Here is a 27,327-nt window from a genome sequence, read left to right as displayed (position 1 = left end):
CCAAAGATGACTGTGAACCTCCTGTCTCTACTCTGGTTTATGTGGTGCTGGGGATCAAACCCAGGGCTTTGCAATGCCAGCTGACCTACATACCCCAGACCAGTTGTATCTTGCTGTTTCCCAAACTGGATTTTTCCATCTGCATATCCTAAGTACTGGCATTGTAGGCAGGTGCCACCAGAACTGCCCAGTTTTAGAGATGCAGTTTTTGTTTGAGATAGGGTCTCTACATATTCCTGGCTGCTCTGGAAGTCACTGTGTAGACCAGGCTGGTCTCAAACTCACAGAAATCTGTCTGCCTCTAGAGTGCTGGGATTGAAGGTGCATACAACCATGCCCAGCAAAGACTCAGTTTTTTCTTCTTTTCTCTCCCCGTCCTGTCCCTTTTCCTCCTCATCTCTGTGTAGCTCTGGCAGTCCTGGAACTCACTCTGTAGATCAGGCTGACTTCAAACTCTGAGATCTGCCTGCCTCTGCCACCCCACACCCCAAATGCTGGGATTAAAAGCTTGCACCACTACCTGGCGTGTTTCTTTCTCAGTTAAGTTCTAAACAAGTGTAGACTTTGGAGTCCTTAAAGGAGTTATGGGGTAAGGTCTTCCCCTATTTCTGACTCTTGTGATTATTTCTTGAATGTGCTCTCGGCTCTTTTAGACAACCCGGTGTTTTTAAAGGTAGCTCCACCTGTGACTTCACAGAACTTCTCCATCTGTCCACAGCTGACTGGAGGGCATGTACCCCAGAACCTCCATTTCCAGAAATGTTCTAATGCTGTTGGCCCACAATCACTGTGAGTAAAAGGCACCACTTTGTTTTACTGTGGGACTATTAAACAGGTGTCAGAGAGCACTCAGCTTCCCTGGTGCCGCATTCACCCACACAGTCTTGGTTTTACTGGTTCTTAAACATTCCTTGTTTGGATGCATGGTGTATTATTCTTGTCTTCCGTCTCTGTCTCTCATGATCTTGACAATTTTGAAGAGTTTGGACAACTGTTTTGTGGAATCCCCTTTAATTTAGACCTGTCTAGTTTTGTCTAATGATTAAATTCCAACTATGCATTTTAGGCAAAAAATAAAAATAAACTGATGTGGCCTCAGCATCAAACCATCAGTTGACATATCTGCCAAGTTTCTTTAGCATAAAGCTACTATTTCTGATTAAGCATCTCATGAAAAAAACACTGGAACATCTTGTGTGGAGGTCAGAGACCAACTTGTAGGAAATCTATTCTCCCAGGCCCAGGGATAGAACTCATCAGGCTTAGCAGCAAGCACCTTTATCCTCTTAACCATCCTGCCAGCCCCAGAACATCTCTTGCTTTCACAGCCTCTCATTGTTTTCCACTGGTCAGTTCTGTAGTTTGCCTAGTGGTCAATCTTCACTCCCATCAAACCCTTTTGTATTAACTTGAAATTCTGTAAGGAAGAATACTCCTATCTGACCAAACATGTATGGATTGAAGGGTACTTGCATTATGGTATGAGCAAAAAACCATTATGTGGTCACAGCTCACATGGCAGGGTCCTAGTTTAGCCCGTCAGGATGGGCACACAAGTGTCTCCAACTTCCATGGCTACTATATGAGCTCTTCCTTTCTGGCAAGTTTCCAATGAGCCAGGCTTTTCTCATTAAAGTATGATACTAAATGTAGGATCTACTGTTTAGTGTCACTGTGTCTGGGGGTGCCCTAAGCAGAGTTGACTGGACTCATTTCATCTTTCAAACATCATTAGATTCCACCATAGGCTTCAGTCTACTCAAGCCTGATTTCTTTGTAGAACAAGTAAAACTGGGCTTTTATTACCCTTAACTTACTTTACTCCATATTAATATCCAAAACCTAATTTCACAGTGCATTCCCTTACAAGAAACAAACTTTGCTGAAGCAAGAAAACTCGTGTTTACTATTATGTCCTTGTAGGATATAGTCCAGATACTACCACCAGCTACTGGGCTCCTGCTTTTGTCCCCCAGCCCCTACAGCATGGTTTTGCTATTCACTTGGAATCAGTGAAGTGCCTTGTGTACTTAGGTCTGCTCTTGCCCCTCCTCCTTCCTATCTGCCCACTCCACCTCCTACCGTCACATCTCATTCACTTCTGGCCAGTTCATCTCAGATTCTGACACAAGTGAGGAAATGTGCTACATGTCTTCAGCTCTTTTCTCCTAAGAATGAGTATTTCTTTTGGTCTCAGCAGTACTGTGGGCTCAGCTCCAGGTGGCTTCAGCTGGACCTAGAAGACTGTTAGATGTGTCAGCAGGGTAAGCTGGCCAGCATGCTTCCCAGCCATTGAACTGCAGGTAGGCCTCTCCACTGGGCAGTTTGGCTTCTTCCTAGCAGAGTCTGGGATCTACAAGAAAGTGCCCCAACAGAAAAGTAGCAGCTGCCCACATTAAAGCTGGATGGTCACTTCTTCCCCGTCCTATCCATCAACTTGCCCAGAGTTCCTGAGATGGGAACACACATAATCAGAAACTACAGATAGACCTGTTTTACAACAGATTTCCTAGCTCAAACGCTCAGCTTCAGCACCCTTGCTTGCATTTTTCATGTTTTTACTTGCTATATCCTGGGAACCAATCAGTTCCTTTAATTTTAGCAGCATGTTCCTTTGTGTCATGGATTCATGAACCAGCCTCTTCATCCTACAGATACCTCAGAGACTAAAATAGTTTCATATTCTTGTGCTTGTTTGTTTTTTATCTGTATTAAGATAGCAGTTATTACTTTATAACCATGTAAAGATCTGTTGCCTTGTTTATGCTGCATATGTTCAACTATGTAGAGATGTGCTGTTGTTTTTCCTTGCCTAAGGTCTAATAAAAAGCTGAATGGGCGATAGCCAGACAGTATCGGGAAAGGTGTGGTTGGTAGAGAGAATAAGTAGGAGGATTCTAGGCTCTTGGGAGAGAGGGAGACTTGAGGGGGCAGCCAGCCAGTCAGCCATAGAGGAAGTAGAACATACAGAATGGAAGGTAAAAAGCCCCAAGGCAAATCATACACGAAAAGAAACAGGTTAAATTCAGTTTTAAGAGCTAGTGGGACACACATAAAATAAAGTCAAACATTCGAAACTAAGAAGTCTCTGTGTCACAATTTGGGGGCTGGAAGTCCAAGAAAGCCTGGCCCCAATGTTGAGTTCTTCTGCCTCAGCTCACAAGTGCTGGGATTAGAGGTACGGGCCACTACACCTGGCTTACTTTGTGATTCTTGAAGTCCTAAGGTAAAAGTTCTGACATTCCAAGTGCTTATACTGGTTTGTTGTTTTTTCAGATCTTTGAAATACCACATGCATGAAGTACTGACAACGATCAAAGGTGTCAAATCTCCTAGAAGTGGAGTCATAAACCAGTGTCCTTAACCTCTGAGCATCCCTGGAGCCTGTCCTGTTTTTAAGGTCACTACAGTTCTGCATCATGAACTGCATTAATTAGTGGCCAAAGCAGTTTTTCAAATCAAAACTATTGGAATTTGCTACATTTCAGATTTCCTATTCAGTAACTGAGCAATAGTAGTTATTTTTTTTAGATGTATGGATGTTTTGACTGCACGAATATCTTTGTACCACTTCTGTGTTTAGTACCTGCAGGGGCTAGATGAGGGGTATCAGACCTAGACTGTGAACCACCTATCTGAGTGCTGGAAATGAAACGTGGGTACTCAGGAAGTGCAGTCAGCGCTCTCAACCACTAAGCCATTTCTCTATCCCCAGGCAGTCTTTTTTTTCTTTAAATATATATAAGCAGGCAGGTGTGGTGGGACAAACCTGTGATCCCAGCAGAGGCAGAATGATTCTAGAGCCCCAGGCTAACCTAAACTACATAGTAATGTCTCGCAAAACATACATACCTAGACTAGAAGCATAAAGGTTTACAGGGCAGGGTAGCTCACAAAATCCCAGCACTCAAGAGGGAGATCTCTTGAGTTCAAGGTTAGCCTGGTGTACATAGAGTTCTGCGATACACAAAGAAACCCTGTCTCAAAGAAAAAAGGAAAGTCTTTTCACTAAAGCCATTTGGAAATATATTTCTGTCATTCTGCCTGAAGGCTGAAACATAGGGAAATTGGCTTTTACAACATAGTTTTAAAATTAGGGAGAAAAAAAACAGCAGTGGGAGGGTGCTTCAGGAGAGATGGTTCAGTTTCCAGCACTCACAAGATTGTAAGTCCAGCTCCAGGGGATCCAATACCCTCTTCTGGCCTCAAAAGGTACTGTATACATATGTTAGTGTACCGTTTAAAATTAAAAATGAAATATGCAGGAGCCAGGTGTAATGCTGCATCCCAGCACTTGGGAGGCAGAGGCAGGCAGATCTCAGAGTTCCAGGTCAGCCAGAGCTACATAAGACTTTCAGAAAAAAGAATGACAATTTGAGACCATCCCACCATTTTTTTCCACATGAAAGGAATATGAGCTATGTCCAGTAATAATTTAAATATAAACAAAAGACTGTTAAAATGTTACTTTTATTTGAACTCACCTGAGTAAGTGTGGGACAATGAAACAAATACAATAGGATATATACAGCATGTCAAGGAGGCAGCCTTTAAGAACATGCTATAGAAAAGAGGAAGACTGGGCAAAGCCTGAATTGACAGAATCTCTGGGTACGGATCAACCCATATGCAAATCCAATAATCTCCAAAGGATTTGGCAAAGATTTATTTTCTTTTCATTTCTAGTCTTTTAAAGTAGACAGATCTGCTTACAATACAGCTGATTTTAAAAGCACACAAAATTTAAGTACAACAGTGGGATTAAATCTAGCAGAGTGATGAAGGTGCTTGCAACAAAACTGACTGCCCAAGGCAGTAATGGCATACAATGAGGCTGGATCCTCATCCTACAAAGCAAGAAGAGGTGGGGACGACTGCACAGTAGGGTTTGTGAGTAACCTTAGCTTCTACTTGCTACTTAATTCACATAGTAAGAGACCTTTACAGATAACCCGCACCCATTTAATTAACCACGTAGCAATTTCTACTATGCAATAGGATTATAAGGCCACAATATTCTTTTGGGACAAACCCTGTAATGATTTTGATATCACTTACTCATTCTTTTGAAGTGTAAAGTGTCTTAAGTAGATTACAATTATAGATCATTTTTAAATACACCATTGCTAGTATATTAAAATTATTTATACTATTTATGTCTAATATTCAAAGAAAATATACTAATAAATGCTACAGTAGGCATCAGTCTGACATGCTTATTAATTGATCCCATAGGTATAATTATAGGTCATGATATTAGAGTCTATTGTCTCACTAAATCAGGAACACTGCATTTACAGAACAAATAAACACATGTAGTGCAGACACCCAAGGATCATGCTAGCTCTTCAGTTATCTGTCACAGTTTAGACATGAATCCTCACTGTGTGAACAAAGTCAGATCCAATTCTTCTGTCAAAAGGTGCTGGTGGAAGTTGTCAGGCGTCTTCCAATGTAGATCCTAGACAGAAAGGGAATGGCAGTCAATCAGGCCTCACAATTCTTAGGTGACTTCACACAGTTCAACAGGGCAGGCTACTATGGTTACAGCTTGTAGAAGGGAAATAGCCTTGATGAAGTATGATTGTCTGTAATCTTTATCAAGTGTTTTAATCAAATATGCATTTCATATTGGCCTCATTTTTCTTAATTTCAATTAAAATTTAATTTTAGTTTTCAGTTATATTCTAATGGCACAAAAGACTGCAAGTTCAAAAAAGAACAAATACAATAGCAGAAACGGAAACTCAATGATACAGCACCTATCTACCATACACAAGTTCCCAGGTTGAAGCCCCACGACTCTCCCATCACAAAAAACAACCCTAAATGCTATCACTATAGAGCTTTGAATTCAACAGAACCATCCACCCACGGCAGAGGTGGCACAAGAGGATGGATATGAGAACTTCTGTGTAAGATAAGGTGGATAAAGAGGCAAGGGCCTTCCACAAGAGATTCTTTACTTCTGGACATCAGTGACTAAGGAATAAGTTTGTGAAAATGCACTAAACTGTAACAATCCCTCTCCCTCCCTCCCTCCCTCCCTCCCTCCCTCTGTCTCTCTCTGTCTCTCTCTGTCTCTCTCTGTCTCTGTCTCTCTCTGTCTCTCTCTGTCTCTGTCTCTCTCTCTCTCTCTCTCTCTCAGTAAACATAAGTATATTGCTGGGGCCTAGAACTGACAAGGTCCACCCTGCTAGTACTCACTTACCCCAATCCAATGGCCAGCAGATGAGACAGCAACAGAGACGGAAGAAAAACCTTCAGAAAGTCTGCTGAGAAAATACCCCCTTTCTTCATAACGCTGGTGTTTCTCATGCTGAGAGTAGTTGTGCGCTTGGGGTGTTTAAACAGGAACTCCCTGGGGTGGAAAGAAACTATCAATCAATGTGTCCTCTTGTCAAGAGAAGAGCCCATGCCATGATACTGAAAACACTTACTTGGGGGGAATATTTTCTGGCCGGCTTGACCAATCCCATATCCAATCTGAGTTTTTCTTCAAGATGCTTTCAACTTCTCTTCTTCTCTCAATATAATCTTCCTCAGACTAAAGTAAATATTAATAAAGCAAGTGAGCGTCCACACCAGAGATAAGGTATGTAAGCTCAACACAGTACCCCAGATTCTTACTCTTGTTGAGGTTTTTTTTTTTTTTTGGTTTTAAGAGACAGGGTTTCTCTGTATTATTTGAGGTTGTCGGTCCAGCCTAGCCTCGAACTCACAAAGATCCGCCTGCCTCTGCCTCCCGAGGAGTGCTGGGATTAAAGGCATGCCGCCATCACCACCCAGCTTGTTGAGGCCTTTTTACAGGCTGTCAGTAGACTGTGTGGCCCCTATTAAAGGCAGATCTTCCCACCTCAAATAGTCTTCCAACCTCATAGTGGGTCTCGCAACTTCAAGTTATTTCATTAAGAAAAAAAATTCCAGCCAGGCTGGTCCGACAGCCTCCAAAACAATAGAGAAACCCTGTCTCGTAAAACCAAAAAAAAAAAAAAAAAAAAAAAGAAAAAGAAAAAAATTCCTCCCATCTATGCCCAATCGTTCTCCACAATCCATCCGTCTTCTGCCACATAGGAGAGTTAAAGGGTGATGTGGTGGGAACCATCCCCTCATCTTTGAAGTCCTTGATGGTAGCACTGATTTCTGCAATTCCTCCAGAATTTTTGATCCACTGTTTTCCCTGGCAGAGGCCACTCAAAAGACTTCCATTTAGCCTCTGCAACCATAACAGCCCTCACTCTACAAGTCAGGACCAATATAAGAACTCTGCCAACTGTAACTCCAGTTCCAAGGCATCCCTCATAAAGACATACACGTACACAAAACACCAATGTATATTAAATAAATACCAATGTATATTAAATAAATAAAACTTTTTAAAACACGGGAGGCAGAGGCAGGCGGATCTCTGGGAGTTCCAGCCTGGTCTATAAGAACTAGTTCCAGGAGAGCCTCCAAAGCCAGAGAAACCCTGCCTCAAAACCCTCTCCCAGCCGGGCGTTGGTAGCGCACACCTTTAATCCCAGCACTTGGGAGGCAGAGGCAGGCAGATCTCTGTGAGTTCGAGGCCAGCCTGGACTACCAAGAGAGTTCCAGGACAGCCTCCAAAGCCACAAAGAAACCTTGTCTCAAAAAACCAAAAAAAAAAAAAAAAAACCCTCTCCCCCCTCCCTCCCCACAAAAAAAGAATTCTGTCAACTTCTAATTATATCTATCCAAGTTAAATATTCTGGGCCTGGGGAAATAACCACAGGATGAGTTCAGGGACCACTGAACCTACTCTGAGTCAGACTTCAGCCAAAAATCCATTAATTGCCTCCATAAAGCCCTACTTTAATGGGCACAATGGTTATTGGGGTCTCCTGGAATCAGCATCAATTCAGATCCAATATCCAACAGACCCTAAAAAGTCGGATCGCTTCCTTTCCCCCAGTGTACAGTTACGTAGTCTTGTCTCACACAAGCCAAGCATGTGTCTGTTCCTCCTTTATGGACATGCCCATTTTGCCCAAGTCCTACTCAATTTGTTAATGTAGAAGCTTTAGGGACTAGAGATGGAGCTGAGTTAGCAAAGGCCTGCCTAGCATATAGAAAGAGTCATGGGTATTCCATTCAACACCACATCAAGAAAGTTCGGTGGCAGATGCCTTTCTATCCCAGCACTTGGGAGGCTAGGGCAGGGGGAAGTTGAAGTGCAGCCTAAGCTACAGAGTAGGAAAGACTCCTACTTCACAATACCAAAAACACTGTTCTAAAGTAATGAGGACTTCTGCAGAAGAAAATGAGAACATTCTAAAATGAGTCAAACAGGTGTACCTAATTAATTTCAGCTATATTTTAAATTATGTAACAGCATACAATACTAATTAATAATTAAGATGGTCTTCAAAATATGAAATTTCTCTTTTCATTCTTAAAATTTTGGGGGCGATCCCAGCCAGCCAGCTAGGTGAGCTTGGGTCTCCGGGGGGACACTCCCCATCCTCTGCCCGACTCCCATCCCCTCGATCTTCCGGGGCCGCTCCTGGCATCCAGAAGAGCCGCCCACACAGGAAAGACATCAGCCCTTCCAGGCCCCAAACTCCAGCGATCCCTGCTTCAGCTTCAGGAAGGAAGGAGACCAGTGGAGAAAGAAAGACCCCAACAGCACCCACTGGAAGAAAAGATGGGAAGAAGACAGAATAAAAGCTCACTCAGCAATAGAAAGACCAACATGACTACACCTGAATCTAGGGAACCAACGCCAGCAAGACCTGAAAAGCACTACATAGATGAAGCAGAGGAGACAGACCTTAAAAATCATTTTGTGAAGATGATAGAGACCCTCAAAGAAGAAACGAGGAAATCCCTTAAAGAAATAGAGGAAAAAACAAACAAACAAAAATCCATGATATGGGGGGGGGGATTCAAGAAATAAACAAATCTCTCAAAGAATCTAAAGAGCACCAAGAAAAAACAACCAAACAAATGAAGGAAACAACTCAAACAGTTGAAGGATTGAAAGCTGAAATAGAAACAATAAAACACAGAATGAGGGGATGCTGGAAATGGAAAAGCTGGGTAAACGACCATGAACTACAGATGCAAGTATCACCAATAGAATACAAGAGATAGAAGAGAGAATCTCAGGTGTTGAAGACTCATTAGAGGATATACAGTCTCCAACCAAAGAAAATCTCAAAACCAATAAATCCCTAACACAAAATATCCAGGAAATATGGGACACCATGAAGAAGCCAATCCTGAGAATAATAGGTGTAGAAGAAGGCGAAGAAATACAGCTCAAAGGTACAGAAAACATATTCAACAAAATCATAGAAGAAAACTTCCCTAACCTAAAGAAGGATATGCCTATGAAAATACAAGAATCTTACAGAACACCAAATAGGCTGGACCAGAAAAAGAAGTCACCTCGTCATATAATAATCAAAACATCAAACCTACAGAATAAAGAGAAAATATTAAGAGCAGCTAAAGAAAAAATGCCAAGTAACATATAAAGGCAGACCAATCCGAATTACACCTGACTTCTCAATGGAAACGATGAAAGCCAGAAGATCCTGGACAGTTGTCCTACAAACACTAAGGGAACAAGAATGCCAGCCCAGACTACTATATCCAGCAAAGCTTTCAATTACCATAGATGGAGAAAACAAAATATTCCATGACGAAGCCAGATTTAAACAATAAGTGTCCAGGAATCCAGCTCTACAGAAAGTGCTAGAAGGAAAACCTAGATCCAAGGAAGATAACTACACTCACAAAGACACAGGCAATATATAATCCCACTTCACATAACACCAAAAGAAAAAAGGAGGAAGAAACTACACAAAATAACTTCACTAACAATAAATCAAGCACAAACAAGAATCATCAATCAATGGTCATTGATATCACTCAATGTCAATGGCCTCAACTTGCCTATAAAAAGACACAGACTAGCAGAATGGATACGAAGACAGAACCCTTCCTTCTGCTGCATACAAGAAACACATCTCAACCTCAAAGACAGACGGTATCTCAGGGTAAAGGGTTGGGAAAAGATTTTCCAATCAAACGGACCCAAGAAACAAGCGGGTGTAGCAATCCTAATATCTAACAAACTAGAATTCAAATTAAAATAAATCAAAAGAGATGAAGAAGGACATTTCATATTCATCAAAGGAAAAAAGTCCATCAAGATGAAGTCTCAATTTTAAACATCTACGCCCCAAATACAAAGGCACCTACATTTGTGAAAGAAACATTACTAAAGCTCAAATTGCACATAAAATCTCACACACTTATAGTAGGAGACTTCAACACTCCACTCTCACGGCTAGACAGGACCTCCAGACAGAAACTTAACAAAGAAATGAAAGAACTAATAGAAGTTATGACCCAACTAGGTTTAACAGACATCTATAGAACATTCCACCCAAACACAAAGAGATATACCTTCTTCTGGGCGCCACATGGAACCTTCTCTAAAATTGACCACATAATAGGAAACATAAAATATCTCCACAGATACAAAAAAATTGGAATAACCCTGTATCTTCTCAGACCACCATGCATTAAAATTAGAATTCAACAATAACACAAATCACAGAAACCCTACAAACCCATGGAAATTGAACAATGCTCAATTGCACCATCCCTGGGTAAAGGAAGAAATAAAAAAAGAAATTAAAGACTTCCTGGAATTCAATGAGAATGAAGACACAACATACGCAAAACTATGGGACACTTTGAAAGCAGTGCTGAGAGGAAAGTTCATAGCACTAAGTGCCCACATGAAGAAACTAGAGAACAGTCATACTAGAGAATTAATCGCACAGCTGAACGTTCTAGAACAAAAAGAAGCAAACTCACCCAGGAGGAGCAGACGCCAGGAAATAATCAAATTGAGGGCTGAAATCAATCAAGTAGAAACCAGGAGAACATTGAGAAGAATCAATGAAACAAAGAGTTGGTTCTTTGAGAAAAATCAACAAAATAGACAAACCTCTGTCCAAACTAACCAAAAGACAGAGAGAGAGAGAACATGCTAATTAACAAAATCAGAAATGAAAAAGAGGACATAACAACGGACTCTGAGGAAATCCAGAGAATCATCAGGGCATACTTTGAAAATCTGTACTCCACAAAATTCGAAAATTTAAAGGAAATGGACAATTTCCTGGTTAGATATCACTTGCCAAAACTAAATCAAGAGCAGATAAACAATCTAAACAGACCTATAACCCTTAATGAAATAGAAGCAGTCATCAAAAGTCTCCCAAACAAAAGAAGCCCAGGCCCAGAATTCTACCAGAAATTTAAAGAAGAGCTAATTCCAATACTCCTCAAAGTATTCCACACAATAGAAGCAGGAGGCTCACTGCCAAACTCTTTTTACGAGGCTACAATTACCTTGATACCCAAGCCGCACAAAGACACAACTAAGAAAGAAAACTATAGACCAATTTCCCTCATGAACATGGATGCAAAAATACTCAATAAAATACTAGCAAACCGGATTCAAGAACACATCAGAAAAATCATCCACCATGATCAAGTAGGCTTCATCCCAGGAATGCAGGGATGGTTCAACATTAGAAAATCTATCAATGTAATCCACCATATAAACAAACTGCGAAATAAAAAAACCACATGATCATCTCACTAGATGCTGAAAAAGCCTTTGACAAAATCCAGCACCCCTTCATGATAAAGGTCCTAGAGAGATCAGGGATAACAGGAACATACCTGAATATAATAAAAGCAATATACAGTAAACCAACAGCTAACATCCAACTAAATGGAGAGAAACTCAAAGCAATTCCTCTAAAATCAGGAACAAGACAAAGCTGTCCACTCTCTCCATATCTCTTCAATATTGTACTTGAAGTCCTAGCTACAGCAATAAGACAACAAAAGGAGATAAAGGGGATACAAATAGGAAAAGAAGAAGTCAAACTTTCACTATTTGCAGATGATATGATAGTTTATATAAGTGACCCGAAAAACTCCGCAAGGGAACTCCTAGAGCTGATAAACCCTTCAGCAAAGTGGCAGGATACAAGGTAAACTCAAAAAATCAGTGGCCCTATTATATACAGACGATGAAGTTACTGAGAAAGAAATCAGAGAAACCTCACCCTTTACAATAGCCATAAACAGCATCAAATATCTGGGGATAATGTTAACCAAGGAAGTGAAAGAGCTGTATATCAAGAACTTCGAGTCTTTAAAGAAAGAAATCAAAGAGGATACCAGAAAATGGAAAGATCTCCCATGCTCTTGGATTGGTAGGATCAACATAATAAAAACGTCAATCTTGCCAAAAGCAGGCTACAGATTCAATGCAATCCCTATCAAAATTCCAGCACAATTCTTCACAGACCTGAAAAGAACATTAATCAACTTTATATGGAAAAACAAAAGGCCTAGGATAGCCAAAACAACCCTATACAATAAAGGAACTTCAGGAGGCATACCTGACTTCAAGCTCTATTATAGAGCTATAGTCCTGAAAACAGCTTGGTATTGACACAAAAATAAGCAGGTAGACCAATGGAACCAAATTGAAAACCCTGATTTTAACCCACACACCTATGAACACTTGATTTTTTTGACAAAGAAGCTAAAACTATACAATGGAAAAAAGAAAGCATCTTCAACAAATGGTGCTGGCATAACTGGGTACTGGTCTGCAGAAGACTGCAGATAGATCCATGTTTATCGCCTTGTACAAAACTTAAGTCCAAATGGATCAAAGATCTCAACATAAATCCAGCCACACTGAAACTTTTAGAAGAGAAAGTGGGAGATACTCTTCAACAAGTTGGTACAGGAGACCACTTCCTGAACATAACTCCAGTGGCACAGACACTGAGATTAACAATTAACAAATGGGACGTCATGAAACTAAAAAGCTTCTGTAAGGCAAAGGACACAGTAAACAAGACAAAAAGGCAGTCCACAGAATGGGAAAAGATATTCACTAAACCCACATTTGACAGAGGGCTAATCTCCAAAATTTACAAAGAACTCAAGAAGCAAGTCTCCAAAACACCAAAGGATCCAATTAAAAGGTGGGGCACAGAACTAAACAGAGAATTCTCAATAGAGGAGGCTAAAATGGCCAAGAGACACTTAAGAAAGTGTTCAACATCCTTAGCCATCAGGGAAATGCAAATCAAAACAACTTTGAGATACCATCTTACTCCTTGTCGAATGGCTAAAATCAAAAACACTGAAGACAATTTATGCTGGAGAGGGGAATACTCATCCATTGCTGGTGGGAGTGCCAACTTGTACAGCCACTTTGGAAAGCAGTATGGAGATTCCTCAGGAAAATGGGAATCGATCTACCATAAGACCCAGCAATTCCACTCTTAGGCATATATCCAAAGGAGGCAAATTCATACAACAAGGGCATCTGCTCCACTATGTTCATAGCAGCATTATTTGTAATAGCCAGAACCTGGAAGCAACCTAAATGCCCCTCAACTGAACAGTGGATAGAGAAAATGTGGTACATTTACACAATGGAGTATTACTCAGCAGATAAAAACAATGGAATCTTGAAATTCGCAGGTGAATGGATAGCACTGGAAGAAACCATCCTGAGTGAGGTAACCCAGTCACAAAAAGACAAACATGGTATGTACTCACTCATATATGGATTTTAGACATGGATCAGGAGAGTGCCAGTCTACACTTCCACTGACAGAGAGTCTGGGAAACAGGAAAGAACCTAAAGGATATGCATGGTACCCAAGAGAAGAGAAATGAGGCAAGATCCTCTGAACAGATGGGGAACACGTCGAGGGGTAGGAAATAGAGAGGGGGAGAAGTGGAACAGAGAGTAGGTCGTGGAGGAACAGGAAGGTTGACTGGGGGGATAGGATGGGGGAAGAGGGAATCATAGGTTAGAAGACAGATCAGGCACCATTGTGACCTCTAGTGATCTAAAGCAAGGACACCAATTGGCAAGCTAAGCAATAGTGTAGAGACCACCTCGAATGCCCATTCCTGATAATGAACTTGATGTCTATAACCATCCTGGAGCCTTCATCCAGCGACTGATGGAAGCAGACGCAAACACCCACAGTTAAACACTGAACAGAACCCAAGGAACCCAGCGACAGAGAGAGAGGAGCGATGAGCAAATTGGCAAAGAATGGGCTGGCAAAACCAGCAGAGACAGCTGATCCAAACAGAGGAGAGCTCTTGGACCCCAGACCGACAGCTGGGAGGCCAGCATGGATGATCCAGACCCCCTGAATGTGAGAGTCAGTGAGGAGGTCTGGGCTACTTATGGGGTCCTGAGCAGTGGATCAGTGTTCATCCCTCAAATACTAACAGACATCGTGTGTCCATAACACAAAGGGTTGCTCTCTCTGCCTGGACTCTTAGGGAAGTGCCTGGACCCTACCCTGAGTGAAATGATAGACTCTAGGTATCCCCTATGAGGAAGGGAGGATGGAGGGGATGGTGGGGGGGTGCGGAAGTAGGAAGGGAGAGGGAACTGGGATTGACAAGCTATTTAAAATTAAAATTAAAAAAAAATTGGATCTGAGTAAAATAATACAAAAAATTAAAAACATGACTTCTCCAAAAGTGGACATGCACTCAAATGTATAGATGGCTGAATGAGTTCCAGAGGCCTTTGGAGTTGAGACTGGATCAGAGATTATTCCCTGGAGAAAGCCTAGGCTAGAGGTAAAGACAGTTGGTTTCTGGTGATGGGACATTGATAAAAATTGGCACAGGAGGAGACAACTATTATAGAAAATGTTATTCATCTTCACCATATTAAGCATCATGCATAAGGTATAGCACTACTAAATAAAAATGAGACATTATTCCACTGCCTCAAACTACTATACAGAAATGGTATAAATAAGAACAGTCAGCTTGCTGGGCAGTGATGGCACACTCCTTTAGTCCCAGCAAAGGCAGGGGGAATCTCTGAGTTCAAGACCAGCCTAGTCTACAGAGTTAGTTCCAGGACAGCCAGGGCTATAGAGAAACCCTTTCTAGAAACAAACAAACAAACAAAATAACTATTAAAAAGGGGGAGTGGTGAGTAGGAAGGCGGCTCAGTAAATAAAATGTTTACTGGGCAAGCATCAGGACCCTCAATTCAGATCCCCAACACTAGTGGACATGGTGGTACATACCTTCAATCACAACACTCAAGAGGCAGAGGCAGAGGCAGTTTGATTTCTTTGAGTTTAAGACCAGCCTTCGTCAATATAGCAAGTTCCAAGAAAGGTAGGGTGAATGGGAAGTTCCTGTCTAAATAAAAATCTAAAATATTGGGTTGAAAATGCTGCTGTTCATGGAGAGATCCTGAATTTGGTTCCCACCACTCATACCAGGCAGCTTATAACTGCCAGTAACCAGCTCCAGAAGATCCCGTGTCCTCTTCTGGACTCCTTGGCCACCTTAATATGTGGCATTCTCTGTACGCACTATGCTGAACTTTATAGCATGCTCCTACCATGGCTTACCAGAGTGCTGTTTTTCTCTCCAAAGCTGTGGCTGTCTGTTTCAGCTCTGTTGATATCTTGTGGTGTCTGGGAGCGAGGTGGGCTTGATTAGGAATTGAACAAAACAGAGCAGCACGTTAATTCTGACATAACAAGCATAAATCCCAAGCAGGGGCTGGGCGTTGGTGGCGCACGCACTCGGGAGGCAGAGACAGGCGGATCTCTGTGAGTTCAAGACCAGCCTGGTCTACAAGAGCTAGTTCCAGGACAGCCTCCAAAGCCACAGAGAAACCCTGTCTCGAAAAACCAAAAAAAAAAAAAAAAAATCCCAAGCAGGGCTATTGCCTCAGTAAGGGAGGTGGTAGAGGACTTGCAGTAGCATGCCTCTCTCTTCCCTTCTGCCTAACACCAGAACAGGGCCAAACAATGAGCACAGAGGAGTCTGCTAGACAGTTCTGAGAGAAGCTCCACCCTCCTGCATGATCTGTTGCACAGCCCTCAGAGCATCTGACCTTCGATCACTGACTCTCAGCATACACCTTAGATTCACTCCCTAGAAGTGCTACCTAGGAACACAAGCCAGCTGGGGGTCATGAACAAAACTACACAGTGTTCACAGTGAGCAGTTTCAAAAAAGGGGCAGAATATATACTAAGGAACTTTTTTAGTTGCCCCCAGGTTTAACATGGTCCCTCCAAACTAAGCCCCAGACCACTTCATCCCAGCAGACTCCAGGGTTCCTTGTATCAGGACTGCTTTCAGAGTTATTCCCAAATGTGGTCTTAGATCTGGAGGCCACCCATAAATGCACAACTGTGATTATCCATCTGCTAGAACATCAGCACTGTAAAAGACATCCAGCAAACATACCTGTCACAGTGCGAACTCTTGGAGCTACTTCGTCCAGATTCATGCTGGGCATCCAGCAGTATTTTTTCCATGTCACCATTATAAATAGAGACGGAGGCTGGAACACTGCTCCCGTTCCCATTGCTAAAGTGCAGTTCTACCCAGGAGCCTGAAGAAAACAAAAAGGGTAGTTAGAATCTACCCACTCAGCCAGGCGGTGGTGGTGGTGCATGCCTTTAATCCTAGCACTTGGGAAGCAAGGCAGACTGATTTCTGTGAGTTCAAAGCTAACCTGGTCTACAAAGCTACTCAAAGAAACCCAGGGAGGGAGGGAGGGAGGGAGGGAGGGAGGGAGGGAGGGAGGGAGGGAGGGAGGGAGGGAGGGAGGGAGGGAGGGAGGGAGGGAGGAAGGAAGGAAGGGAGGAAGGAAGGAAGGAAGGAAGGAAGGAAGGAAGGAAAGGGAAGGAAAGCCTATCCACTCATAGGGCTTGATGACGCATACCTTTATTCCCAGTACTCTGAGTTAAAGACCAGCCAGGACCTTGTTAACAAAACTAGATAGCTAGCTAGACAGACAGACAGACAGACATGGACAGACGCACAGATAGAAAGATCTGCCCACTCACATTCTCATGAAATACCAAAGGTGGCACATGATAAGCCATCACTCTGGGCCTTACTTTAATGCCACTTTAGACACTTGCATTTCTGGTCTGCTGGACTCTCTTTAGGTTCCTGAGGCTGAGACTGCACTGTATCTCTTGCCATTCCTTTATTCCATGCAGGTATTCTACAAATCTGTTGCTCTACAGAGGCCAAGATGGTCATCTTGTTTAGGCTGGTGAAGAACTGGAGGTCTGGCCCCTGCCTCTGCCTTCTGTGAACTAGGTTTATAGCCATGGGTCAACAGGTCTCACTGAAGACCTAAACTACTTCCACATTCCAGGATCATACAGCCCTGAAGCTCTAAAGTTCACATTTATAACTATTGCTCGGTATTTATCAGAAACCAAATTAGCAAGTTTTGAAATAGAATAGTTAATTTTCTGGTTATATTTCACTCACTAGAGCAATCTACCTTTCAAGTATTCACAAATCTTTACATTTGTAAAGAAGTACAGTGTACACACATTAAAAATGGAAGTCCAAGAGTACAGTTTGATTCCCCAATACCACAAAAATAATTGTACTGCTATATCAGTAGCTTGATTCCAGTTTGGTCTGCTGAATGCATCTATAAGGCTAGTGCTGTGTAGCTCAGTGGCAGTGTTCTTGCCTTGAAATCATTAGGCTCTGGGTATCAATCCCCATTACTGCCAAATGTTTGTGAGTGTACATGTGTATATTTTTCAGCAGAACATAGTGGTACATGCTTATAATCCCAATATTCAGGAGGCTGAGGCAGAAGGACTGCCAAGCTTGAGGTCAGTTTGTGCTACAAAGCCTATTCTTAGAGAGACAAGATAGATGAGGGAGAGAGACAGAGACAGAGACAGAGAGAGAGAGAGAGAGAGAGAGAGAGAGAGAGAGAGAGAGAGAGAGAGAGAGAGATTTGGGTGGCACGCACCTTTTGTCCCAGGGCTTGGGGTCAACCTAGTCTACAAAGAGTTCCAGGGCAGCCAGGACTGTTATATAGAGAAACCCTGTCTCAAAAAACTAATAGACAGATAGATACAGCCCCTGGAATTATCTTTATAGTCATTTCTACTATGTATCTATGAATGGGATTAGTGGGTAAAATGCAGGTGTTTTAAATGTTAATGCTAACAAACTGCTTCCTGACACAGTTGAGCCAGCATGCAGCCCAACAGGAGTTTGTACTACTTCACACTGTGCCAACACTCCATTACTGGTCTGACTTTTACTCTTCTGGATTTGAATGCCATGTTCTGGATCAGCAGCATCTTTTACTGCAGACTGTCTCTGCTTCCCATCCTGTGGCACTTGCTGGCTTTCTATTTATTCAGTGTTTGTATGTAGATGTGTGGGTACCTGTGCACAGTATACATATGGAGGTCAGAAGACAACATGCAATAGTTGGGTTCTCTCATCATTTGGTTCCTGGAGATTGAACTCAGTCTTGACAGCAAGCCCCTTCCATTTCACTGGCCCTTGGTACTTTGAGTATTTGTTTAAGTATAGGGTCTCATTCTAGGCCCAGGATTATTTCTCTATTTTGATTCATAGGTCCATTTGTTTATAGAAAATCCTTTGTTGAGCCATGCATTGGTGGTGCACGCCTTTAATCCCAGCACTTGGGAGGCAGAGGCAAGCTGATCTCTGTGAGTTCAAGGCCAGCCTGGTCTACCAAGCAAGTTCCAGGACAGGCTCCAAAATAATACAGAGAAACCCTGTCTCGGAAAAAAGAAAAATCCTTTGTCAAACTATTAAAATGGCTTAGTGGGTAAAGGAACACATTTGTTCACATGCGCTCATGCACTCTCTCTCTCTCATACACACACACACACACACACACACACACACACACACACACACAAAGGCAATAAAAGAAAAATCCTTTAACAGACAAGGGGTAGGCTGGGCATGGCAGTCCATGACTAATTCCAACACTTGGGAGGCTAGCCTGGTCTACACATCAAGTTCAAGGACAGTCAGGACTACACAGAATTCCTTTCTTAGAAAAATTTTGGCCAGGCAATGATAGGGCACACCTTTAATCCCAGCACTCAGATAGCAAAGTCAGGTGGATCTGAGTCACACACCTCCAAAAAGAAAAAGGAACTATGCATGGTGGCACATACCTATAACCCAATAGAGATAGGAGGATTTAAGCTACCAGTTTAAAGAAATTTGTGCCCTGTGCTACATGTGACACAAGAAAATCCTCTTAAAAAGCCAGGCATGATGGGGCATACCTGCAATCCCAGAACTCAGGAGAAAGAAACAAAACTGTTGCAGTTCTGTTACATAGAGCCAGTACCAGGCCAGCTAAAGGTACACAGTGAGTCTCCAAAGCAGACCACACATGCATGATCTCTGGGAACAAGAACACTATACAGCTTCCAAAACTCCCAAAAGAAGTATTTTAACACTCATCAGAAACTCTTGACCCTTCGGGTGGTGGTAGTGCACACCTTTTTTTAAACAAATATTTTATTTATTTATTATGTATACAATCTTCTGTCTGTATGCCAGCGGCGGGCACCAGATCTCATTCAAGGTGGTTGTGACCCACCATGTGGTTGCTGGGAATTGAACCCCGGAACTCTGGAAGAACAGTCAGTGTTCTTAACCACTGAGCCATCTCTCCAGCCCAGTGCACACCTTTAATCCCAGCACTTGGGAGGCAGAGGCAGGCAGATCTCTGAGTTTGGACTAGCCTGGTCTACAAGAGTTAGACATCTCATTAGCATATTAGGGGACTTCTTACAAAATAGACCTGAGTAACAGGATCAAACTCTTCCTGGCTAAGAGATTTGTTTCAGCCGGGCGGTGGTGGTGCACACCTTTATTCCCAGCACTTGGGAGGCAGAGGCAGGGATCTCTGTGAGTTTGAGACCAACCTGGTCTACAAGAGCTAGTTCTAGGACAGTCTCTAAAGCCACAGAGAAATCCTGTCTCGAAAAATAATAATAATAAAAAAAGATTTGTGTTCATGTCCCTGTGAGTCCTAGCACTTGGGAGTACCAGGAGTTCAGGCCATCTATAAAGTATAAGACTATGGTATAGCCGGGCATTGGTGGCGCACACCTTTAATCCCAGCACTCGGGAGGCAGAAGCAGGCAGATCTCTGTGAGTTCGAGGCCAGCCTGGTCTACTGAGCAAATTCCAGGACAGCCTCCAAGACAATACAGAGAAACCCTGTCTCGAAAAACCAAAAAAAAAAAAAAAAAAAAAAAAAAGACTATGGTATATAAAGACCTATCTCAAAAAAAAAATAAAAATAAAAACAAAGAGCAGACACTCAGGAAATGGCCCCAAGTTTAGTAGCTTGTGTCAGGAGCCAACAGCCAGAAGTGTGTGTATTTACTGCACAATGCAGGGAGCCACTGTCCTGATCTATACTGCTGTAACAGTAAGCCACAGCTTGGTGATTATGATTATAAAGTTATTTCTCACAGTTGTGGAAGCTAGCAAGCCCAAGCTCCAGTCTATGCTGTCTGTGAGGAAGCCAGTTTCCCTCATCAGCCCCTTCACCTGGGCTCATCACAGTACCCTCGAACACTGAACTGTAGGAGACAGATTCATGTCATAGCTGTGCTTTCAAAAATCAAGAGGCCCAGCACCTTTGAGGGGGTGAAAAAAATCCCATCCAGAATGATCTGCTGGGTCCAACAGCTCCATCTCCAGGAATGATTTACTAGGGACCTAGTTTTATCATTAACCTGTGACTAGATAGGAAGTGTAAATCCTGGAAACCAGAGAAGACACTACTTATTTACATACACCCGGCAGTTACTCAACAGGATCTTCCACCTTTTAAACAAGGAAGGTGGGGGAGTACACCTACAATTCTCTACAATTCTAAAAGAAGAACACCTAGAAGCTGAAGGCAAGTTTAAGGCCATCCTAGGCTACATGAATGAGCAAGACCTTGTCTCAAATGAATAAAATTTAAAAGAGCACAGCATTGCTTCTCAACAACGAAAAATTTCCTCAATCAGCACACAACTTATTTTATCAGAAAGACAGCAGTTCTGCTGGCACCAAAGACCTGATTTCTGTTTTCCACCCCTCTCTCCCACTTCTGAGCTACACCAACAAGTCACAAGGCAAGTATAACTTAATCTCCCTGAGTCTAGAGCCACTGGGAACTGAACTCAGGTTCCCTAAGAAGCAGATTATGCTCTTATTTTATGCATAAGAGTGTTCTGCCTGGCCGGGCATTGGTGGTGCACGCCTTTAATCCCAGCACTCGGGAGGCAGAGACAGGCGGATCTCTGTAATTTCGAGACCAGCCTGGACACCAAGAGAGTTCCAGGACAGCCTCCAAAGCCACAGAGAAACCCTGTCTCAAAAAACCAAAAAAAAAAAAAGTGTTCTGCCTGCATGTATGTTTGTGCATCATGTATGTGACTGGTGTTCAGTGAAGCCAGAAAAGTGTATCAGATCCCCCCGGAACTCAAGTTACAGGTGGCTGTGAACAAGTGCGTGATCTTAACTGCTGAGCCATCTTGCTAATCCCTCATTTGGTTTGGAGACAGAATCTTACTATATAAACCAGGTTGGTCACTGTGCTAGTTTTAATTTATCAACTTAACACAACTTAGAAACAACTGAGAAGACAGGTCTCTGTGAAGTATTTGAACTTGAAGGAATTGGTTCTTTCCTTCTACCATGTGGGCTTCAGGTTTCTAGGGACCAAACTCAGATCAACAGGCTTGGGAGCAAGCACCTACCTTCTGAGCTATCTTGCCAACCCTACAGGAAACAAGTCTTCCTGAGTAATTATTTAGATCAGGTTGGTCTATGGGTTTATCCATGGAGCACTGTCTTGATTGTTGATTGGTATAGGAAGATTCAGCCCCTAGTCAAGGGGTCCTGAACAGTTTAAAAGTTAGAGAAAGCTAAATAGAAAACCAGTAAATGAGCAATATGGGCACACTCTTCCTCTCTCTGCTCTTGACTGTGGATATGATGTAACTAGCTTCATTGAGTTCTTCCCTCAACTTCCTCAACAATGGAATGTAAGCCAAATTAACCCTTCCTCCCCTAAATTGTTTTTGGCCAGAAGTGAAACTAGGTCAGTCATCCAAGTCAGGCTCCTTGAGTGTATGTAGTTCAGCTGATTAAGAGTACTTGAAGAGCATGCTTACTGCAGCTGGCAATTTATGGCACCACATAAATGGCAATCCTAGAGCTCAAGATGTTGAAAAGGATAAAAGTCTAAGAACCTATGTTCAAGGCCAGGCTGGGACACATCTCAAAAAAAATTTTAAATTAAAAAAACTATCTCTACCTTAGTGGGTTACTGGAGTACTGCTTATGTAAGTACAATCCCTGGAGTACTACCCTCTATATCCCAAGGCAAACTTGTGGACTATCAATGCCTAACAATAACTACAGCCAACAGAACCCCATATGGAGGAAACACAGCAAAGTCCCTGTTCTCAAAGCCACCCTACTTCCTAGGAGTGGTAGGACTCAATCATGGCTATTGAAGAAGAACCACCTTTGTGATTTTTTTCCATGGTTTTCCAGAAGCTGAACCCAATTTGAAAACAGTTAGAGGTTCAAGCAAATATGCTGACCAGCTCAAACAGGGACAGCATCCAGCCAGAGCTAAAGGTCCTCAGAGAGGAGTAGGCAAGGCACACAATCTCAAAACAGAAATGTAGTGCCAGAGCAGAATGATGCAAATACTATAGCATTCAAAGAAAGTCAAGCAAGGGAGCTTGTCTGAGGGAAGCAGTAGTGCTCCCAAATCACACAGGGCTTCTCCAGAAGCAGCTTTTGCTGTCTCAACTCTTATAGGAGGGGAACAAAAGACTTGGCTGGCAAATAACTCTGAACATACTCTGCCTGGTAGACAATCCAGGCTACCGACTTCCTTCTCCCTCTCCTCTCTCTCTCCCTCTCCTCTTCCTCTCTTCCTCTCTCTCTCCCTCTCCTCTTCCTCTCTTCCTCTCTCTCTCTCTCTCTCTCTCTCTCTCTCTCTCTCTCTCTCTCCCTCTCCCTCTCCCTCTCCCTCTCCCTCTCCCTCTCCCTCTCCCTCTCCCTCTCCCTCTCCCTCTCCCTCTCCCTCTCCCTCTCCCTCTCCCTCTCCCTCTCCCTCTCCCTCTCCCTCTCTCTCTCTGGTACTGAACAGTCTGTGGCATGTCCTTAACTCAGGTAGTCATCCTTATTTCCACTTCCACTTTACCTTTGGGTTTTACTGCAATTTTCAGAGGTTCAGCTAGAGCCTAGAAGAAACCCCTTCAGTCTAACAATATTTTTCTCTTCATGCAAGCCTGCCCCTGAGTTTGCCTGCAACCACAGAATCATTTATTAGACAGGGGCAGCTGAGTGAAGATTTTACTGAGTCTATATAGTGGGTCTTTCAGGCAATAAATAATACCACATAGAAGTATCACAAAGCTTATCTCCCCTCCTGCATGCCAAAAATCATATGAATAAGAAATAGCCAGTCATGCTTCTAAACATCTTTCAGTAAGATGGACCAGAGGTAAAGAGGGAACAGAACCAATCAGCTTTATGGGTTACACCTTCAGGAAAACTGGTCCCAGAGGTTGCTAAGGGGAATATTTGCTGTCCCACCTACCAACAAGGCTTCCACAGCACTCAGCCTCAGAAGTAAACAAGAAGCTGAGCAGAACAGGCAGGCAGAGGAGCTCAGACTCCAAGCTGGGATTCACATTTCATAGGGCAGCTGAGATATCCCATGTGACTCAAGTGACCCCTCCTACCCTGGGCTGGACGGTGAGCCAGTGCCGGGCTGCACGTACACCCCAAACAATGGCCCAAATCCTTAGCGTGAGTTTCCACACGGTAACCATCTTTTTATAGAGTAAGCAAAGCAGAAAAACAAAAATCATCTTAACCCTTGAAATGACAAATGACAACTTCACTTTACCAATGACTCAGCAGTCTAAAGTGTATGTCAAGGAATTAGGTGGTAATTGAGACCTCTTAGGAGTACCCAGAAACTTCCAGAGATGAAATCTAAGTAACAGTGTTAGATATAAAATCTCAGTAACTACAAAAGTGATTTTACAGAAAACATTATAAAACATCCTTGATCTTATTTTAAGAGAAAAGACAATAAAGCTTCTAGTCTATCAAAGGAGAAACTACAACCTTTGCCGTTAAGGAGTAAAACCTGAATTACAAGATTTTTTTTCTAACATGGCTATAGTTTTAAAATACAGATTCTGTGATGTATTAGGCTGATTAAATTGTGCCTACTAAAATCTTGTTTGGAGTAATAAATAAATGCAGCTCACTAAATCTTAATACAAGCTTTTTAAAAATTCTTAACAGCCCAGCACAGTGTTGTATGATTTTGATTCCAGCACTCCAGGAGATCACCAGGTAAATCTCTGAGTTCAAGGACTGCTATCTATACAAGTTTTAGGAAAGCCAGAGTTACACAGAAAAACCAAGTCTCAAAAATCCAAAATCCAAATCTTCCCACTAAATTGGGTGCGGTAGCACCTGCCTTTGATCCCAGCACTAGGAAGGCAGAGGCAGGCAGAGTTCTGGGAGTTTAGAAACAGTGAGGCCCTATAAAACACTCACTATAAAGGCTCAGATGGCCCTCCTATGTTTATTTACAAGCTCATTTTACTGAGTGAACTCTTGCTTCAGAGAATACAAAGTCAAAAGGATCCTCCTCCAGTTCTTGGGCCTTTATGATTAAGGCTGAGCTCTCAACCCAGACCCACCAGGTGGCCCTCAGGTGGCACAAACAATTCAGGATGGCCTTGCAAAACCGCAGCTGTCTGCTCGGTGCTAATAGTCTGTAAAGGCTGCATGCTTACAATGAAGTTACTGGGCTGAATTATAAGCACTTCACCCCATTCTGTAGCTCTCTTCCACACAATCTGCACCCCCCAGCCCTATCTCCTCATTCCTTTCTCTCTTTTGGAGCCCTCAGGGCTTCCCTGTGTCGCCCTGGCTAGCCTGCAACTCACTCTGTAGACCAAGCTGGCCTCGAACTCACAGAGATCCACTTGCCTCTGCCTCCCGAGTGCTAGAATTAAACGCTTGCGCCACCAACGCCCGGCTCCAACACTTCTTAAAGAGGCCAAGTCCTGGCGGCGAACACTCTTCATCCCATCACTGGGGAGGCAGAGGCAGGCGGATCTCTGAGTTTGAGGCCAGCCTGACCTACAGAACGAGTGTCAGGATAGGCTCCAAAGCCACAGAAACCCCTAAAGCCTGTCTCCAAAAAACAAAAACAAAACAGGAAAACAATCCTTTAACTCTGAGAAAGAGATGACAGTGGTCTGAAGCCTTAGATCTCTTCCACTAGGAAGAGATGACAAAGCAAGTCAGGGGTAGATGGGGGGGGGGGAGGAACCTGTTAATTCCAGCTACTCCAGAGGCTGAGGCAGGATGATCCCAAGTTCAAAAGCCAAATGTAAATGGTAGCAGTGTTGTTCAGAGGTTGAGCACTTGGCCTTGCACGTTCAAACCTGGTTCCATAGCCAGCACCAAGTGGGAAAAGTGAGAGGCACCATGGTCATAAGCACTAATGACTTCAATCAAAACACTGAATATTCAACCTGCTCCCCCTGGCTCACTTCAGCAAGGTTGAACCAGGCGTGGGGGCCGCGGAAGGCCTGTGATGTAAGCTACTCAGGAAGCTGAGGAAGAAGGATCTCGGGGAGTTCGAGGCTTGCCTGACCTAAAGAGACTGTGAAGACACAGAACTATGACAGTGTGAACAACAGACCACGGAAGATTCAGCCCGGCCTGACTGTATAGAGACTGTCTGTAAGATGCACCCAGGCTCACCGCCCAACCCGGCTGCACCTCGCAGCATCGCGGCCTCCACGCACGGCACCCCGGCCCGCGACCCTGCCGCCCCCGCGACCCCTCTCAGCCCACAGCCTTACCCTGCAGGTTCTCCTCCCCGCTCTGCGACATGGTGGCTCGACAAAAGGGCCCGAGCCCAGCTGCGGCAGGCCTCAGCGGCGGTCACCGAAAGATACGAGAACCGCCCGCTGCCTGCTCTGCTCTGAGGCCAGGCGACGCGGGGCTGAGGGACAAGGGGCGGGGCGGGGCGGGACGCACGCGGCGGCGGCGTCCATTGGACGGGAGGCGGGGCCTACAGGTGGAGGAGGAACGCGGGGCGCGTGCGGCACGTGCGGCGCGTGCGCAGGGCGGAGCCTTGGCGAGGAGGGGGCGGGGCACGAAGCGGGAGGGCGGCTGTTTTTAAGCTCTTGAGCAAGGGGCTGGGGGCGGGGCCTGAGGCTAGAGCCACTGGGAAGAGGACCTGCCAAGAGAGGGGAGAAACTTGGGGCACTGGGGCTCCGAAGTGCGTGAGTTGCGGAGGCTCTAGGGGAGGGGCCTAAAACCAGGCTAAAGTGGTCATGGCAGGGCCGGGCCCTGAAGTAGGCGTGACGTGGAGGACCTGACGCCAGACTCCGCTGTGGCTAGCGTGGGGTGGGGACCTGCCCCTCCTGCCCGCGGTTGATCCCCTCTATCCCCCTAGCTTCCGAAACTGCGGGCGCCAGCGACGGGAGCGCGCGGTGGTCTCGCTGTCTCTGTGAACACTTCCAGATAGGATTTTTGGCTGAATTTTTAAGAAAAAAACCAATCCTGGAGTGGTTGTGCAAGCCTGTTGCCCAAGCCCTGGTTCAAGGCCATTACTGGGCTGCACAGTGTGAGACTGTCTAAAACAAAGCAGAGCAAAACAAACAAGCAAAATTTGCCAGCATTCTGCCGCAGTAACAATGGTGAGTTGGGGGATGCCATGGCAGGCTGCAGGCAGAGAAGAAGATCAGGGCATTTTGGAACAATTGGAGAGGCCCTTGGAGGGACAGTGTTGAGAAGGATTCTGCATTGTGCTTGTACCCTACCCAATCACTCCTCTGTTCTTGGAGACTGGAATTCCTCTTGGGATAGTTCTGGGATACAGAAGCGGGCGTGAACCTTAAAAGAAACTGTCTTTGCAGCAATGGGTCAGGTGACAAGAAGCTACTTCATTTGGTGTTTGTTTTCTTTTTTCTTTTCCAGACAGGGTGTCAAAAAGTAGGCTGGCCTGATCCTACTGTTTCCACCTCCCAAATTCTGGGATTACAACTATGCAGCTCTGATTTCTGTTGTGTTCTGTTCTGTTGGGAGTGCTGAGATTATTATATCCAGCGCCTTGTACATACATGCTACACAAGTTCACTGCCACTGAGCTATGTCACCAGACCTTGTTTGATGTTTTTTAGACAGATTCACTGTGTAACCTAGGCTAGTCTTGAACTTTCCTGCCCCATCCTCCCAGGTCTTGGTTATAGACAGCTCCACCACTCTCAACCAAAAATTATCTTTCTTACAGTGCTTAGGGCCTTGCAGGTACTAAGCACGTTCTCTGCTGCTGAGCTACAGCACCAAA

General features: G+C 43.8%; 1 protein-coding gene and 1 long non-coding RNA gene across 2 annotated transcripts; one reads left to right on the top strand and one right to left on the bottom strand.

The window, feature by feature from the left end:
• Positions 1 to 495: 495 nt before the first annotated feature.
• LOC121142425 lies at positions 496 to 5,116 on the top strand. Its single transcript, XR_005879449.1, has 2 exons — positions 496 to 2,303; positions 3,277 to 5,116. It is a non-coding gene; the product is annotated as an uncharacterized LOC121142425 (long non-coding RNA).
• On the bottom strand, positions 4,452 to 25,992 carry Bnip3 (BCL2 interacting protein 3). Its single transcript, XM_040752372.1, has 6 exons — positions 25,835 to 25,992; positions 16,335 to 16,482; positions 15,486 to 15,567; positions 6,441 to 6,547; positions 6,212 to 6,361; positions 4,452 to 5,461 (listed from the first exon to the last, which is right to left on the bottom strand). Exons 1-6 carry the CDS (start codon positions 25,863 to 25,865, stop codon positions 5,416 to 5,418), a joined length of 564 nt encoding a protein of 187 aa, XP_040608306.1. The 5' UTR covers positions 25,866 to 25,992; the 3' UTR covers positions 4,452 to 5,415.
• Positions 25,993 to 27,327: the final 1,335 nt, after the last annotated feature.

The sequence above is a fragment of the Mesocricetus auratus genome, unplaced genomic scaffold (assembly GCF_017639785.1).
Source record: "Mesocricetus auratus isolate SY011 unplaced genomic scaffold, BCM_Maur_2.0 Super-Scaffold_4256, whole genome shotgun sequence".
In the NCBI taxonomy this organism is placed as follows: domain Eukaryota; kingdom Metazoa; phylum Chordata; class Mammalia; order Rodentia; family Cricetidae; genus Mesocricetus; species Mesocricetus auratus.
Note: the sequence above shows the minus strand (reverse complement) of the source record. Positions and strands in the feature narration are given on the sequence as shown.

Excerpts from the sequence above, each read along its gene's own strand:
- Bnip3 (XM_040752372.1), bottom strand. The coding sequence starts at position 25,865 with ATGTCGCAGAGCGGGGAGGAGAACCTGCAGG. Across the intron at positions 15,568-16,334 it reads AAGAGTTCGCACTGTGACAG|CCCACCTCGCTCCCAGACAC; the intron begins GTATGTTTGCTG and ends TTCCTAATCAAG. Across the intron at positions 6,548-15,485 it reads GAGAGAAAAACAGCACTCTG|TCTGAGGAAGATTATATTGA; the intron begins GTAAGCCATGGT and ends TATTTACTTTAG.